The sequence below is a fragment of the Jaculus jaculus genome, chromosome 17 (assembly GCF_020740685.1).
Source record: "Jaculus jaculus isolate mJacJac1 chromosome 17, mJacJac1.mat.Y.cur, whole genome shotgun sequence".
Lineage (NCBI taxonomy): Eukaryota > Metazoa > Chordata > Mammalia > Rodentia > Dipodidae > Jaculus > Jaculus jaculus.
In genome coordinates, this window is record NC_059118.1 from 18,970,011 (window position 1) to 18,986,130 (window position 16,120).

Here is a 16,120-nt window from a genome sequence, read left to right on the forward strand (position 1 = left end):
AATGCAAATCCCCTCTGGGGGCATTAGGGGACCCACAGATACATGGAAAAGGGACTTCAAGGGCCATCCCAGGGTAGTGGCCAGGCAAAGAGCCACCCTGTCAGTAGAACATCAGCTGCTGAGCACAGGACCTGGCGTATAGCAGGTGTTCAGAAAATGATGGCCAAATAACTGGATTTGCAAGCGGAGAGAGAGGAGAGAGATAGAGGGAAGAGAGACAGAGAGCCCAAGGCCTCTAGCCACTGCAAACAAACTCCAGAAGCATGTGCCACTTTGTGCATCTGGTTTACATGAGTCCTGGGGGGGTCTCGAACCTGGGTCCTTAAGGCTTCACAGGCAAGTGTGCCTTAACCTCTAAGCCATCTCTCCAGCTCATGATGCCCATTTTAAAGATGAAATAACTGAGGCACCAAATGGCTCAAACTCCATAACATACAGGGCTGACTTTGTGATCCTCTCCTCCCTGGCCCTTGTCCCTATCCCGAGCTTTCCAGCACACAGTGGGCATATACACCAAGGACAACAAAAGCCACAGCTTCCGATCTCTCCAGATGGGCACATAAAGTCCCCACCCTTCTTCATTTTAGAGTAATGGCCTATCCATACGCCAGCAGTCTGGAAATCACCTGTAAAATATATTTCCCCTGGCGCTGGCTCAGGAACCATGTAAATCATTCATTTTAATGGCCTCTGGGATTGTTCTCTGCCACCCCTTCCCCAGTCACTGTGTACCAGGAAACGAGGCATGTGCTCTGGGCTCCTAAGGAATCCTGGGTACTGAGAGGTGCTGTCCAAAGGGGGCAGCCATTTCACAAAACACACGAAGAGAAAAGGATGGACGGATGGGCTGGTCTGTCAGGAGCTTTAAAGACCTGGGGCCGGAGCCCCGCACGAGGCATGCTTCCCTCAGAGTCCCACCTCTGCTCTCTGCGTGGCCCCTCAGCAAAAATGATCCTCATGGAAAGTGGTCTGAGTGACCCCCTAGAGCCTTCACAGTCCTAACTGCGAAAGGCCCAGGCCCACTGGAATGTGCAGGGATAGATCATAGGGGGCCTTGAGCCAGATGTCTCCACATCCTTCGGAATCTTCGTGGCGCACTGGCCATGCAGGGGCGTCACTTATTTAATCTCACCTCCATGCCTTCACGAACAGAACTCCTGCGAACACAGAACCCATCAGCCTGCGGAAGCCCCAAAGCCCAGGCATGGCCCAACACACAGTGATGACATGGGGAGTGGGCTTGCGTAGAGAAGACATTTGGGAGGTAGGCCCTGAAAGACAGGCAAGCCACATGGTGGTTGGCAGGGCAATTGGGATTTGTTCAAGCATTACTGTAGAGAAACAAGTCTGGGCAGTCTTCTCAATAGGCCAAGATAGCTCTCTGGGACATGCTCTGGAATTTGGGAACAGCATGGCCCAAGTCACAGTTTAAAAAAAAACAAAAAAAAAAAACTCAGAACCAGGGGCTGGAGAGATGGCTTAGCAGTTAAGGCATTTGCCTGCAAAGCCAAAGTATCCGGTTCAATTCTCCAGGACCCATGTAAGCCAGATGCACAAGGGGGCGCATGAGTCTGGAGTCTGCTTGCAGTAGCTGAAGGCCCTGGTGTGTCCATTCTCCCTCCCTCCCTTTCCTTCTCTCCCTCTCCCTCTCTCTCTCTCTCTGACAAATAAATAACTAATATTTTAAAATATTTTATTATAATATTTTATTATAGTCCAGAAAATGTTGACAGTGGGCTAGTGATATAGCTTAGTTGATACCACTTGCCTGAAGCTCTAGGTTTGATCCTAAGCACTGCATAAAAGTGTATATGGCCAGCGTGGTGGCGCATGCCTCTAATCCCAGCACTTGGGAGGCAGAGGCAGGTGGATCGCCATGTGTTTGAGGCCACCCTGAGACTACATAGTGAATTCCAGGTAGACCGAGCTAGAACCAGACCCTACCTTGAGAACACAAACATACAAAAAAAAAGTGGATGTGGTGTCGCATGCTTATAATCCCCCCAGCACATAGGAGTTAGAGAGACAGGAAGGTGAAAGGTAGGAAGGAAGGGAGGGAGGGAGGGGAAAGAAGAGAAGGAAGAAAACAAAGATGAAAAAAGAAAAATGATGCTTGGGCCCCTAAACAACTCCATGAGCCCCCAGGACCCCCTTCACCCTCAGAGCAGCTCTGGCGAGAAAGCCATTGGAGGATGGAGCAGAGGTCACACTCCAGCAGTAGCCTCGCCAAGCACACAGGTGACCCCGTTCCAGACAACAGAAAACCCTGTTTCAGCTTCACAGACGTGGACAGCTCGGCCCTCAGGGACACTTGCGGCAGATCGTGAGCTACTTGCTCAGCAAACATTTATTGAGCACTTGAGAGGCACCAGCCGGGAGCTCCGGTTGAGGACCCAGTGGTCCCCAGGCATATAGCTTGGAAGGGGAGGTCTCGCTGTGCACAGCGAGCCAGATAGGAAGGGTGCCCTGCAGTACACAGATGGGAAAATGGGAGTCTTGAAGGAGCCTAGGAGACCCCTGATCCCCACAGAAAGATCTAGAAGGTTTCAGGGGACCGTGACTCCAAGCGCCAAGGGACAAGCAGACAGTAGCCAGACCACACATGCGTGGGTCTGTTTGGGCTGGCAGAGCTCTCTGTAGCCCTCCCGACCTGTCCTTGGCTTCTGAGTCGGTGTTTAAGGTTCTATATAGAAGGAGGTGGTTGCTGCCCCGGTAAGCAACACACCCTGAGGGCTGAGATTCCTTCCCTGCCCTACCTCCCAGCCTCGCCTTAACAGAAGCAGCCTCCTGGGCTATGAATGCCATGAACACCAGCTCACAGGGCAGGACAGAGATGACAGCTATGCAGATGGGTGGCAGAGCATCATTACCGCCAGCTGCAGGATCATCACTCTGGAGGGTGCTGGAAACGATGCGCTGAGGCTCAGAGGAGGGGGACGTGGGGGCTTGTCCAGACTCTCACAGTCAGCTGGGCAGGGCCAAGACCACAGAGGGCTGAGAGAGGAAGACGGGCAGAGGGAAGGCCCACAGCCCTCCTGCACAAGCCCCTGGGGTTTCTGGGCCTGCCCTGGCCAAGATGTGACTTAAATAATCAAACAGTCTGCCTCCCCCTCTGTCTGAGTAATGCCAGCTAGGCACATCCTGGGCTGAAGGGCCAGAGAAGAAAGGAGAAAGGTAGGGTTGGAAGTGGGGAATGGAGAATGGGCCCTAACCATCTTTCTCCTCTATTTATCCCATGTGCACATGGAAGACAATGCCACCAAATGTAGAGGTGTCAGAAATAGGTCTGGGTCCTAGGAGGCCTGTGGTAGACTGGAGGGTTCTCGGCTGTGCCCACTTAAGGCCAGCTCCCTAGAGGGCCCTCTCCCCTTAAGTGACAGGTAGGGAACTGTGACCAGAGGGGCACTCTAACCCAGGTGCAGGACAGAGCCCAGGGTTTATTGAAAAATTTGACTGACTGATTCCTTGACACAGTGCCCAGCTCTGATCCAGGACTGATGGTAAAGGGAGGTGCCCAGAGAGAGACAGGAAGGCAGGCCATCGAGTCATGGGAACACAGCCACTAAGAGAGGGAATCTTGTCATTATTCACTAGGGGAGCCAGTCAATGACAAGCAGGCCAGACACCCATCTCTGTAGTGCACAGACACAAAGACAGTCCCACTAGAGGCACAAGTATATCCCACCCTTACCCCTTAGACACGGAGGGAGCCTCATGGGCCTTCCCTTTGGCTGTGTCCATGGGATACTTACAGATATCAAGGCAGGTCAGCTGCTAGGCTCCCCAGCAGCAAGACATACTCCTGTCAGTGACCAGTGACTTGATATTGTATGAACCAGAGGATTCTTTTTTTTTTTTCCCCACAAGGTAGGGTCTCACTCTAGCTCAGGCTGACCTGGAATTCACTCTGTAGTCTCAGGGTGGCCTCGAACTCAGGACGATTCTCCGACCTCTGCCTCCCGAGTCCTGGGATCACCACACCTGGCTTAAACCAGAGGATTCTTGCTGCCTAAAATAGTCTGCTCTTGCCCTATCTGACAAAGGGGGTCAGCCTAAATGACCTCCTCCAGGGCACTGAGCGGCCATGCCTCCCTCGTACAGCAGAGCAACTTGAAGGCAACTGCTTTTTCTTTTGGCCTGGGGCCTAGGTTGTGCCTCAACCACTGAGTGATCCAAGCAGTGTCCTTCTTTGGGTCTCAGTTTCTCCCATCCCCATATAAGAGTTAAATCGGGGCTGGAGAGATGGCTTAGAGATTAAGATGCTTGCTTTGAAGCCTAAGGACCCATATTCGATCTCTCTTCAGATCCTACGTAAGCCAGATGCACAAGGTGATGCAAGCGCAAGGTCGCACAGTGCACGTGGGCGGCACACGCGTCTGGAGTTCTATTACAGTGGCTGGAGGCCCTGGCAAGCCAATTCTCTCCTTCTCATTTAAAAAAGGCTATTCTGGGCTGGAGAGATGGCTTAGTGCTCAAGGTGCATGTCTGCGAAGCTTAAGGACCCAGGTTCGATTCTCCAGATCCCACATAAGCCAGATGCACATGGTGGCACATGTGTCTGGAGTTTGTTTGCTGTACTAGAGGCCCTGGCCTGCCCATTCTCTCTCTCTCTCTGTCTCTAATAAGTAAATAAAAATAAATTAAAATTAAAAAAGAAGAGCCAGGCATGGTGGTGCACACCTTTAATCCCAGCACTCGGGAAGCAGAGGTAGGAGGATCACCATGAGTTCGAGGCCACCCTGAAACTACATAGTGAATTCCAGGTCAGCCTGGGCTAGAGCAAGACTCTACCTCTGGGGGGGGGGGAGGGGTTAGGACCAGCTAGCCCTATGGATGTCATTGACCATAACTGAAACCACAGGTGGAGGTAAAGCTATTCTACTGGGTCCACTAGTCCCTGAGGTGACTTCAAGGAAGGCAACGGTGTCACAGGCCCAGCAAGAAAGTCAGCAGCTCCATGACAAACCCTGAAGGCCATCATCAGAGACGGGGAGCCCTTGTAGCGGGCCATGCATGAGGCAGCAGGGGACTATGTGGATACCCAAGGGGCCTGGGACCCGAGGTCACCTGGTGCTACCTGGGACAGTGGCTGAGCGCACGGGTTCCCAGACTGTAACACTGCTGAGCCTTTCTGACCCTCCCTTTCTCTTGTCTGTGCAATGGGGCACACCTGGACCGGCCTCACATTGGACAGCACATGGGAAACAGACTCCCAGGGCCGGGCTCACTGTGGCTGATGCTGTGGATAAAATAACTACCTTGTCTCCTTGAGAACGCCTTCCCCTTCCTTCCGTCAGTTCCCTCCCCTCCTGCCTTCTCAGTTCCCGGCCCACCTTGCAGGCCTCTTGGCTGACCCCAAGGCAACCACAGCCTCCCTCCCCTCTACCTCTCCCGCCTTCTAGCTGGCAAAACCCAAGTCCCTGAATCTCCACCTCCAGGCTCAAGGTGACCCCACCCTCAGCTCAAGGGTAAATCCTGATTAGCCTCAGCCAATCACGAGGGACCTTTTCCTCTGCCAGTGATTGGTTTAGCCTGGGCATGTGAGCCGGTGCTGGCCAATGAGGTAGGATGGGAAACAGGCTGGGCTGGGGACTTGTGGGCAAAGTTTCCACCCTTCCTAAAAGAAACCTAGAGGAAACATCCCTTCTGTACCCAAAGACTGGGGCTCATAGGAGGCCTGGAGCTATGGCAGCCATCTTGATGCCGTTAGGGAAGTTGGCCAAGGACGGTAAGCAGCGGTACCCAAAGTGCGACCAGCCAGGCAGAGCACTGGAGAGAACCAGGCTTTCACTGACAGCCTCTGCTCGCCCACCTTTGATTCCTTGTCTGAGGATGAAAGGCTTAACCATGGGAAAAACCTTCACACTTGGTTGCAAAAAAAAAAAAATATATATATATATATATATATATACATATATATATATATATATGGGCAGAATCAACCTCACTTCCTTAAAGCCAAACACATTTCATGGACTCAACGTTTGAAGGAAGGAGTGACATCAATGGGTCCTCCAGAGGTCTGTGGAGTGACACCTGGCACTGGAGGGCTGTGCAAGCTTATGGAAGAGGTCCACTAGAGATGGGGGATGTAGGAGGACATTTTTTTCAGGAAGGCTCTTGGTTCCAACACTTAGGCCCAAAAGGCCAGCCTAGTACAGACAGAGGCCTGCTGCATGAAGATCGGGAAGGAGGGAGGCCCGAGAACCTTCTTGGCCCAGCAAGTGGCTCCACCTGGCTGGACACTGGGTATTCATTCTCAGGGTTGATGACCAGAGGCGGTTGAATGTCAGGCTGAAAAGTGGGGGGCTCTGCCCACAGCAGGCTTCTGGGGCGCCAGGTTACAGTTAACCTTGGCAAGGGGACTCTGCAGCACAACTGGGGGGGGGGGGTGTCCTGTGAGAGAAGGGAAACCTACCAGGCCTTGGCTCGCAGGCGGAAGCAATAAAGAAAAGTCCCCGCGTGAAGGCCCTGCCAAGAGGGCAGCCACCCTGCGGGTTCCTTCGCGTTTCTGATAAATGAAGCTGGGGGCAGGGCCCGGTGGGGTGTTTCGTTGTTTGTCGGAACTGGTGGCAATACCAAACTTGACCTTTCAGGCTTCAAATGCAGCGTTTCAGGCGGTACCAGTGGGAGGAGAGCACAGCAGCGGAAGGAAATCATCAAAACTAAAATGCCACGTCAGGCTGGAAACTCGCTCGTGCGGGAGCCTCTACCTGTCTCAGGAACACCCGCCCATCCGTGCCCATCCGTGCCCGGCGGCAAAGCCGTGCTTCCCTAGGAGACTCAGAAAGCTTAAGTGACTCTGATGTTGGCATCAAAGGTCTGGCTCAGAGAAACTCCAGGAGTTGGGGCATCGCGTAAGTTGGCCCAAGGAGACCTCAGACTTCTCCCTCACCCTGTGCCACAGATACGGCTATTTAAGATAAATGACTGTATGTCGCAGTGTGAGAATGGCCACGTGGGGAATTGCTCTCCAAGTAGCTCGTACTGAGCACCAGGGCTGGGGACAGTCTGGCCCACAGTGTGGGCAGCTGGAACAAACGCAAGGCCTAAAGACTCTCTGTCCTCACCGAGGGCCTCCATCTCTTTGTGTATGAAATCATGACATGTTTGCTCCTAAGCACTCAAAGCCCATAGTACCTAGAAAGTTCCATGCAGGCTCTTTAACCCCTGCCTGACCTACAGAATCCTGAGTCCTCCGTGGCCACTTCTGCCCACCCTTTACACGTGCCCCTTCTCCAGTTGTCCCCAGATCTCCGGCCATCCCACCTGGGAACACACAGGCTTTGAGAAATTCCAGGAAAGCAAAACTTACAGTTTGCTCAGACATCAGAATTTATCATCCCAGGACGTGCACAGGCCCAAAGACCAGCGCCCAGTATGGGGTACCAGTACAGTACAGTTCACAAAGACACAGGAGACAGAAATTCACCCGTGGAAGGAACGCAGTTTCACTGGAGACACTGAATAAAGGAGCCTGCGGGATCATTAAGTTCAAAGTTTAGGTTGTAAACTGACTCCACAGACCTCTGGCACAGGGGAAGGACCCCAATCTGGCTGCAGACACTCACTGCCCTTCTGTGTGCAAATGAGGAGCAGAGAGGAAAACCAGTAGCTCAAGGTCATACAACAAGGGTCTCCCAGCGCTGCCAGAACCGGACCTCTATGCCGATCCTCCGGACCTTCCACCTGGAAGTCAAGGACCATCTGCAGTGATGCTTAATCTCTTGCGAGATTCACAGAGCTCCTCTGGATCCCAAATCCTCTGGTGAATTTAAATACCAATTTGCGAAAATCTGAATTACGAGGACACAGAAGCTATGTGTTTCTTTCAGCAGGGTGACAGGGTGTCATCGCACCAGTTGGTAGACATCAAGCTTTCCAGCTCGGTCTTCACTCAGGCTGTTTCTGACAGAAAAGTTTGCTAAACACAGGTCCTCGCAGGCAGAAGGCTTTATTTCCCACCTCTAGTATTTGCCCACGGGGCTCTGGCACACACATCAAAGGCAGGTGCGGAAGGTGGGTACTGCCAGAGTGTTCTGGCTGCCGAGATAAACTGTCATGTGCCTGCGACCACACAAGCACACGTGGGCATACAGGCACATGATGGTGTTTGCGTTCATGTGCGCCTGTGTGCACACACCTGCACCCGTGCATACATTTGAGCCTGTATGTACATATAAACCTTCACACACGTGTGCATACAGATATTGTACCAGCACAAATATACCCACGTGCACATCTGCTCACTGGCACACAGCTGGATAAGCACACAAGTGTGCATTCACAGGAACACGCCCAATACATACATATGCAAAGACATGCGTGAAGCCAGGCATGGTGGCTCATGCCTTTAATCCCAACGCTGTGAGGCAGAGAGGTTGGAGGAATGCCATGAGTTTGAGGCCAGCCTGAAGCTGCAGAGTGAGTTCCAGGTGAGCCTGGGCCAGAAAGAAACCCTACCTCAAAAAAAAAAAAAAACACCCTAAAATGTATGAACCTACAGATAGAGACATTTCCACGTACAAGCTTACATAGGCACTCAGGCTAAGGGAAGGGCCAGACACGGCCTTAGGAAAGCCCCAGGCAACCACATCCATAGCCCTTGGCTGGGTGCTGGGAGCAGAAGGCGAGGCAACAGGTGCCTGGTACTCAGCGAAAACCCTCTGACATCTAGCTAGGACCCTTACGCCCTTGTTATATAATCTCTGTTCCATCCCAACCTTGGAGGCAGCATAGATGAGGCCCTAAACCCCACAGAGGCTGAGCAAGTACCCCAAGGTCATGCAGCTGCTGGGGGGGGGGGTATGGCAGTCTTGGGGGCATGCCAAGAAGGGCTCACTCAGGAAGGGCTGAGCTCAGAAAGGCCTGGCCGTGGGGGAGAGGAAGGCAGCTAGGTAGAGTGTGGGGCTCAGGCAGAGGATGAGGCCTCCTCCCCCTTCCCCTTGGCTTAATGAGCATCATTTTCAAGGTGGGGAGAGATGGTTAATGACCAGCAGGAATGATTTCCTGTTCCCCTCCCTCTCTGCTAAACAATTAGGCTAATCAGAGCTCAAAGTGGGTCAGTCTGAAGCAAAGAGGTTTCCAGAAACCTAAGGTACCAAGTCCAGGCACCCTTCTGCAAAAAGAAAGGCCAGTCCCCCCACCCCACCTCAGGGGTATCACATCTTACCCCTTGCTAGAGTGATGTATGGAGAGGAGCTAGAAGACAGACCCCAGACAGAAGTAAAAGGGCCCTAAAAGGGATGAAACTTAGGCCCAGAGCAAGAGAAGCCCTGTCCAAGGTCATCAAAGAAGCTATCCCGCTGAGAAGGCTGAACTGGGCTTGCTTGTGGCAGAGGCACCCCAACCCTAATGAAGAGTCCCCCCACCAGCACTCCCACCGAATCATAGGTCTGTGAGGCCCCATTCTCATCAGGTTCAATTATCAGCACCAGCACCAGCTGTGGCTGGGAACAAGGGAGGGATCAGACCAGATGGAGAAGGACGTATGTGGGAGTCAAGGGGAGGCAACAGGACCAGGATTAGGAACAGATCCAGGAGTAGAGACACCAAGGGAATGGCCTGAGCTCCACAGGGGATCGGGCTGGGCCACTTTATACATAAAGTCAGTCAGTCTCAGGCTGTGAGGTGTAAAGGACAAAACGCTGGATTCCTTTAGGAACTCCCCCCAAAAAATCTCTGTGGAGACCCCCAAGTCCCTAGGGGCATCTCAATCTCTGTGGTCACCGGCACTGCCCGTCTCCCTCCCCAGTCCTCGGTCAGCAGCAATGCAGGAAGCTTTTCAGGTTCTACAGGACAAGAGAGGAAGGGAAGAGGAGAAAATAAAAGAGCACCAACCACACATAACACTTCCCCCGGGGAATACGAATATCGATTTTGAAGTTTCTTGTTTAGACAGTGGGCACCAGGAAAAAATAAACTTGACATGAAGAGACTCTCCCCAGTAGGCTATGGACCAGACAGTGATGGAACCCTGCACCCCACCCCCACCCACCACCGACTTCTCTTCCCCCACAGCCTTGCCTTACAGACCTTGGGCTCCAATGCTCCTCCAAAGCCTAGGGCCCAGTCACTGGAAGACACAAGTCAAGGTTCTAGGGCAAATCTGGTGTGGGTGTGGGGGCAGGAAGGGGAAGGAGGAAAAAAAAAGAGAGAGACCATTCCCGTCCTGCAGGCAATGTCACCCTGCCAAACAGGGCCCAAGCCTGCCTGCTTTGGCCCTCAAACCTACAGCTGCCCCCCTCCCCTGAATATCAATGAGCCCTCCATGACCAAGGAACCTAGGTTTCCCTGCCCCCCCCCCACTCCACCTGTTGGGTCCAAACAGTGCAAACCCCCCCTCCCCTGCTCTGGGCACCAAGGTCTTAGTCTGGGAAAGTCCCCAAGACCTAGCAAAACAGCTGAGAGAATCCAGCTTCGCATATCCATTAAAAGTCCTTGCTCCACCCCACCCCCACGACCTTGCTTCCCAGAATCATAATGGAATCTGAAAAAGGACCCTGTCCCTCCACCCCTCCCTTCACTGCTGCTCTGCATCCTGCCCCGCAGGCTTGGCTGTGATTAAAAGCATTGGGACAGGAACAACTCTTAGGCTAGGGCATTTCATGATGGCTGGCGCATTCGAGGGGGGAGGGAGGGTTGTGGGCAGAGAGGCAAACAGGGCCAGTCTTGGTTGAGGAAGGCCCTTCAAGATTGCAAGAGCCCCCCCCCCCCAAGAAGAAAGGGGAACACAGCAGGAAAGGTTAGAGCTGGGAGGTCTCCACCCATCTTCTACCTTTTTCCAGTTTCCCCTCCCCTACTTCTTAGGCCCCCCTGTCCAGATGTCTTTACCCCCCCAGACGGGACAGTACAAAGCCTACAAAACAATCCACACCCAGCAGTCTTTCCAGAGGAGTTGTGTGGGGGGGGAACCTTGGGCCAGACCTTTCATCTTTCTAAGTCTTGGTCTCCCCATCTTAAGGATGGGTATGACAGGGGCCCTGAGGCCTGGGCTCAGTGACTGAAGGTCACTATTAGCCCTGGCATGACCCCAACCACAGTTAAGCCAGGCTGCAGGGAAGGCGGGATAAAACTATACAGTGATGGTCCTCAAGGAGCTGGAATCCCACGTGGGTGGGGACAGCCTGAGCAAGCAGCAGAGCCCACAGCCGGGATGGGTGAGCCTTGGCAAAAGCAAAGCCGTGACGCAGGGCGGGGGGTGGGGGTGGGACAGGGCAGAGTTAACGCGGTTAGCCCAGTGGGGCGCTGTGATAAGCCGGGCAGCTGGGGGTTCTGAACTCCATGAAATGATGCTGGAAGGAGCTCTGCTTGCCCACCAGAGGCAGCCCCTCCCACACCGACCCTCCCCACTAGACTATTAAGAGGACCCTGTTATCTCAGTTGGGGAAACTGTGCCAAGGTCAACTCGATAGCCTCAAGGTTTAGCTCCGAAGGCCAAAAATGAATGTGCAGGACTTATACCTCGACACTCAGCATGTCCCCCAAATGCCTCTTCCCAGGAGCTGGCAGTGTCCACTATACACATTTGAGGTGCCAGGAGCTGGTGATGTCTAGCTACACGCTGTGTATGAGGGGGGGAAGAGGGACAGTGACTACTGAAGGGCTCCCTCTGCTTGTGAGGTCAGCTTCTCTAAGGGTCAGTCTCTCCTTGGGGATGTGGCTGTGATCAGGAATCTGATGTGACTTGCCCCTCGAACCACGAGGGGATTCACCTTAAATTTGGCTTTCCTCCCCTTTCAGGACATAGTTGGCCAAGAGGAGGCACTCCATACAGTTGGGGTCCAGAGGGTTCCCCGTAGCCAAAAGATGTCGCTCAAGTCCTCGACACCAGGAGGGGCGCAAAGCAAGCACCTGGCAGTGCTGCAATCGCGAAGCCTCGCCCCTCCCTCCTGAGAAGGCTGCGGCAGGTTGTTGGAAAGATGGGGGGACCCACACTTGTAATGTTGCCTCCCTCCAACGGGGGGAGAGAGAGGCACAGGGAGTTGGAGACGGGGCTCGGAGGCTCAGACAGACACACGTCACCCACCATTAACCATAGCTAGACTGACGCATGCCCTGTTGCGGGCACTGCTCCCCACTTGTCCACTTAGAAGAGAAACACATCCAATACCCTAGCTGTCATTAATTTGTTAGGGGGCCCAAACCCCTCAGGCACCTCACTGCTCCCCATCTACCCTAAAGGAAGAGAAGTACTCAACCCCACCATCCCTGGAGCAGAGCTGGGCTAAAAGGTGTGGCCAGGCGGGCAGCTCAGCCAGGCATTCCATCTAGTACTCGGCTAAGACTCTTCAAATCGAGGGGCAGAGAAGTCTAGGGATACCACAAACAGGATACAGGAACCGAACAGGGAGGACAAGAGAGTGAGGCCAGCCAGGATGAGCATAGATTGTTGAGAGGATAGACAAGGAGGTAAGACCAAAAAAAAAGAGATCCAGAACAGGAGTTGGGGGGAGCACAGGGACAAGGAAGGAAGGGACACAGGGGCTGAAAGCAATAAGAGCTGCATTCCTTTCAGCAGCAGCACCTTCTGGTCTATGGTGGGCATAACTGGAAACCAGAGGAAGCAGATGAACAGGAACGTGCGCTGTGCTCAGATTTCCAGTCCCCCCTTCCAGACACAAGAGCGCACACACATGCCCACGTGACAGACATACGGCCTCTCCCTTGTCTGAAACCCTGATGCGAGTCCGGACGGGGTAAGGGAGACCCCTTCCCTTAAACTGAAGTCCTATCTTCCCTCTAGCAGCAACTCCTCTGCCCTTCCCAACCTGACGGCAGCCTCAGTCCATTATCACCCGACGACACAGAGCCACGCTGCCGGAGTGATCACAGGGATCATGGCCACCAGATCCCCCGAGCCTGAACTTGATTAAAACCCAGCAGCTTGTGAAGCTGGGCCCCTTCCCACTAGCCAGCACTTAGGATTGAGTACTACTTAACCAGCAAGAGTCCTCCCCACTGTGGACTTTGCCACCCAGTCCCATGAGGCTCATGGTTCCACTTTCCAGCTTGGGAATCCACCTGTACCAACGTCCTCGGGCCTGGCCACGCTGACCTAGGATCCAGGGAAGCCATCCACCCATAAGTGGCCCTGTAGAATCCTGTGCCTTGAGCGGCAACCTCGGCCCTTTATGTCAGTTCAACAAAAGCTCCAATTCCACCCAGCCACGGTCACATTCATGAGGAGACCTCCTTCCTCCCTCCAAGGATCAATAGGCATCTGCATGTATGGGACCAGGGCAGCTGAAGGGCGCTGGCTGTCACGGCAAATCCCTTGCGACGTCACACATTAGTCACTCCCCCCCAGCACCACCACCCCAACCCTCAGAGCTCCACAGCCCCTGCCCCACCCCCACTCTCATCCCCCTAATTATGGTCTGCAAGACATGTTCCAAAGCCTTGAATTAACTCTGTCCACATTGACAAGAGGAGAACATCCAGATGGAAATGCGACGCTGTGGTCACACCCTCCTTGAAATCCTCTGGCTAGGGACAGAGAGACAGGTGTCTGCTCCAGTCAGAGTGTCACACTGGCCTTCTAGAGGAGATTCCTGCAGGCCCAGCAGCCATGTGAACCACTGCAGATTGCAGGGAAGGGAAGGGAGGTCAGGAGTAGTGGAAAGAGATGTCTACTTAAACCTTCACTCCAAGAGCTGTGAAAGAGCTGGGTGGGGGGATAACTGTGGCTTTGAGGAAGAAAGAACAACAACAACAACAAAAAAAATCACGCTTCTGCTCTTTTTAAACACTGTGGTTTAAATCCATGTCCATCGCAGCAAATGAAAGACGACAACGCAGCCACCAGCCCGAACTTCCCTGAACACCTCCCCCATCCACACATGAAAAATCCAGACAGTTGACAGAGGACACGTCTGTGCAGCACCTGTAATTTGCCAACTGATCACCCGCCTGAGTGAGGGGCGAGAGAGAGAAAGAGAGAGAGAGAGAGCTATGACAAGACCAAGACAGAGAAAGACTTAGAGCGCTGTCTCTCCTGAGTTTGTTTTTTCCTCATCTGGGAGACCCCAGCAGCTGGAGTCGGCAGGTTCCATGGCAGAACCGGGGGCTCCTACTCAAGGACAGACTGCTCTAATGACGCAGAGCTAACCTCTCCCTTTTTCCTGAGGCCTGACCCTTCCCCTCATGTCAAACCCTATGACAGGACGCTAATAAAAGAATCCAGGGACAGGTGGCTCCTTAGTGCCAGGGAGAGGAAAAAAAAAAAAAAAAAGAAGCAGCAGGGTGGTCATCATGCCCCCCAAAAGAGGTGTCTAAGTACTGGCATATGGCTGGGGCATGGTGTCAAGAAACAGATGCTGTCCTACAGGCCACATGCACTGAATACCCACCCCGTGCTCAGACACATCTGGCTGACTTTGCGGGCTCTTGGGGAGGGCGAGGGAGACATGAGCACTAGCAGAAGCTGGCAGAACCGGGAAATGCTGTTACCCTGTTGGCAGCGGCGGCGGCGGCGGCAGCAGGGGCAGGCAGGGGTCCTCCCAGCCATTCACCTTCGGTCCCAACCCCTGCACCTTTTCCATCTCCTAATTGGGCTCTCCTGGGACGACCCCTCAGTCTCAGATGGAGGGGCGGCCAAGAACAGGCGACACGGACCAACAGCAATAAAGTGCTGGCATTCCTCTGCAACCCCCTCCCCAGAAAAAAAGGGGGGCCCCAAGAAGACAGGTGTAGAGGTGCCCCCACGTCTGACTCTAAAGCGCCAGACTGCCACCTGAGAGACCGCGGGGCAGATGCTCTGTTCCAACTCGTCCGGACAGGGGGTCGCAAGCCACCCCGTCGTCACCCAAACCCTGGGTCCCTCTTTCACTCAAGTAGCATGGGTATCAGCAGGCAGACTCGGACCCCCTCCCACCCACCTCCCGGAGCGGTCCATCCTTGGGTTTGGATATATATATGTTTTTTTTCTCTCTGTCCCATTTGGAGGGTCGAGGTAGGAGGGATGGGTGGGTGTGTGGGTGGAAAGCACAGCTACTACCGGGAAGTTTGGCGACGCAGCTAGAAGCTCCGGGACGCTGACTGACTGTCAGCCTTCGGAAGGGGGGCGGGGAGGGAGGATGAAATGTGGGGGGGGGGGGAGAGAAGCAGATGCAACGTGCCACGGGACCCCGGCGCGCGCGCCCCCCGCCCCCGCCGCCATCACCCCCCACACACACACACACCCCATTCCCTCTTCCCGGTCGCCGCCGCCGCCGCGACCCCCGGGCACCGGAGGAAAGAGCAGACGCGGAACTGCAAAGGAGTGAAGGAAGGCAGAGGAGCGCGGGGGGTCCACTTACGTGTGCTGCTGGGGGAAGCTGTAGGCAGAGGCGCCGGGGGCGGCGAGCAGCGTTCGAAGCAGCATCAGGGACGCGAGCAGGAGCCCCGGCGAGCGCGCGGGTCGGGATGCCGGCGGCCGAGGTGCGGCGGCATCGAGCCGGCGGCGGCGGCGGCGATCGAGTCGTCGTGGCCAGGGGCAAGCGGTCAGCACCGGGGCCGGCCGAGAGGCGCCGCAGGTCCGAGACGGCACCGCCATGTTTCCATTCAAGATGCGGCGCCGCGGGGAGTGTGGTGGTGGTGGTGGTGGTGGATGGCGGGGTGCGGTGGGGAGGGGTGGTGGTGCTGAGCGGCGGCGACGGTGGCGGCGAGCCGGCCTCTCTCTCTCTCTCTCTCTCTCTCTCTCTCTCCCTCCTCCTCCTCTTCCTCCGCCGCCGCCGCCGGAGATGGGCGCCCCGAGCGTCCGGAGGGCCGCGCACACCGCAGCGCCTCCGCGGGGCTGCAGCGCGCTCCGATCTCTCTCTCTCCCCCCCCGCGGCGCGCTGGCTGCAAGCGCTCTGAGCGCGCTCGGCCCGGGACCTGCGCTCAAATAAGCGGCCGCCGCCAACCTGCCGGCGCCGCCCTCCACGCTCTTCTCCCCTCCTCTCTTGTCTCTCTCTCCCTCTCTCTCTCTCTCTCTCTCTCTCTCCCGCTTCCTCCACGGCCGCCCCGCCCCCGCGCGCCCCCGCCGCGGACACGCGCCCCGCCTGTGCCCGCGCGCGCCCTAGTCCCGCGCAGCCCCCGTGTCTGCCCTCGCGGGCTCGCGCGCAGCCCCATCAAAGAACCCTCCGGGCGCGCGCCGTGC

At 55.0% G+C, this 16,120-nt stretch overlaps 1 protein-coding gene across 8 annotated transcripts in view; it reads right to left on the reverse strand.

Annotated features, from left to right (window-relative positions):
- The window catches only part of Cacna2d2 (calcium voltage-gated channel auxiliary subunit alpha2delta 2), a 174,182-nt gene extending 158,566 nt beyond the window's left edge, over positions 1-15,616 (reverse strand). For all 8 annotated transcript variants that reach the window (XM_004664283.3, XM_045136575.1, XM_004664282.2 and 5 more), the window contains exon 1: positions 15,300-15,616. In XM_004664283.3, coding sequence (XP_004664340.1) covers positions 15,300-15,535 — 236 coding nt within the window. In that variant the 5' untranslated portion in view covers positions 15,536-15,616. The remainder of the gene's footprint in view (positions 1-15,299) is intronic.
- Positions 15,617-16,120: the final 504 nt, after the last annotated feature.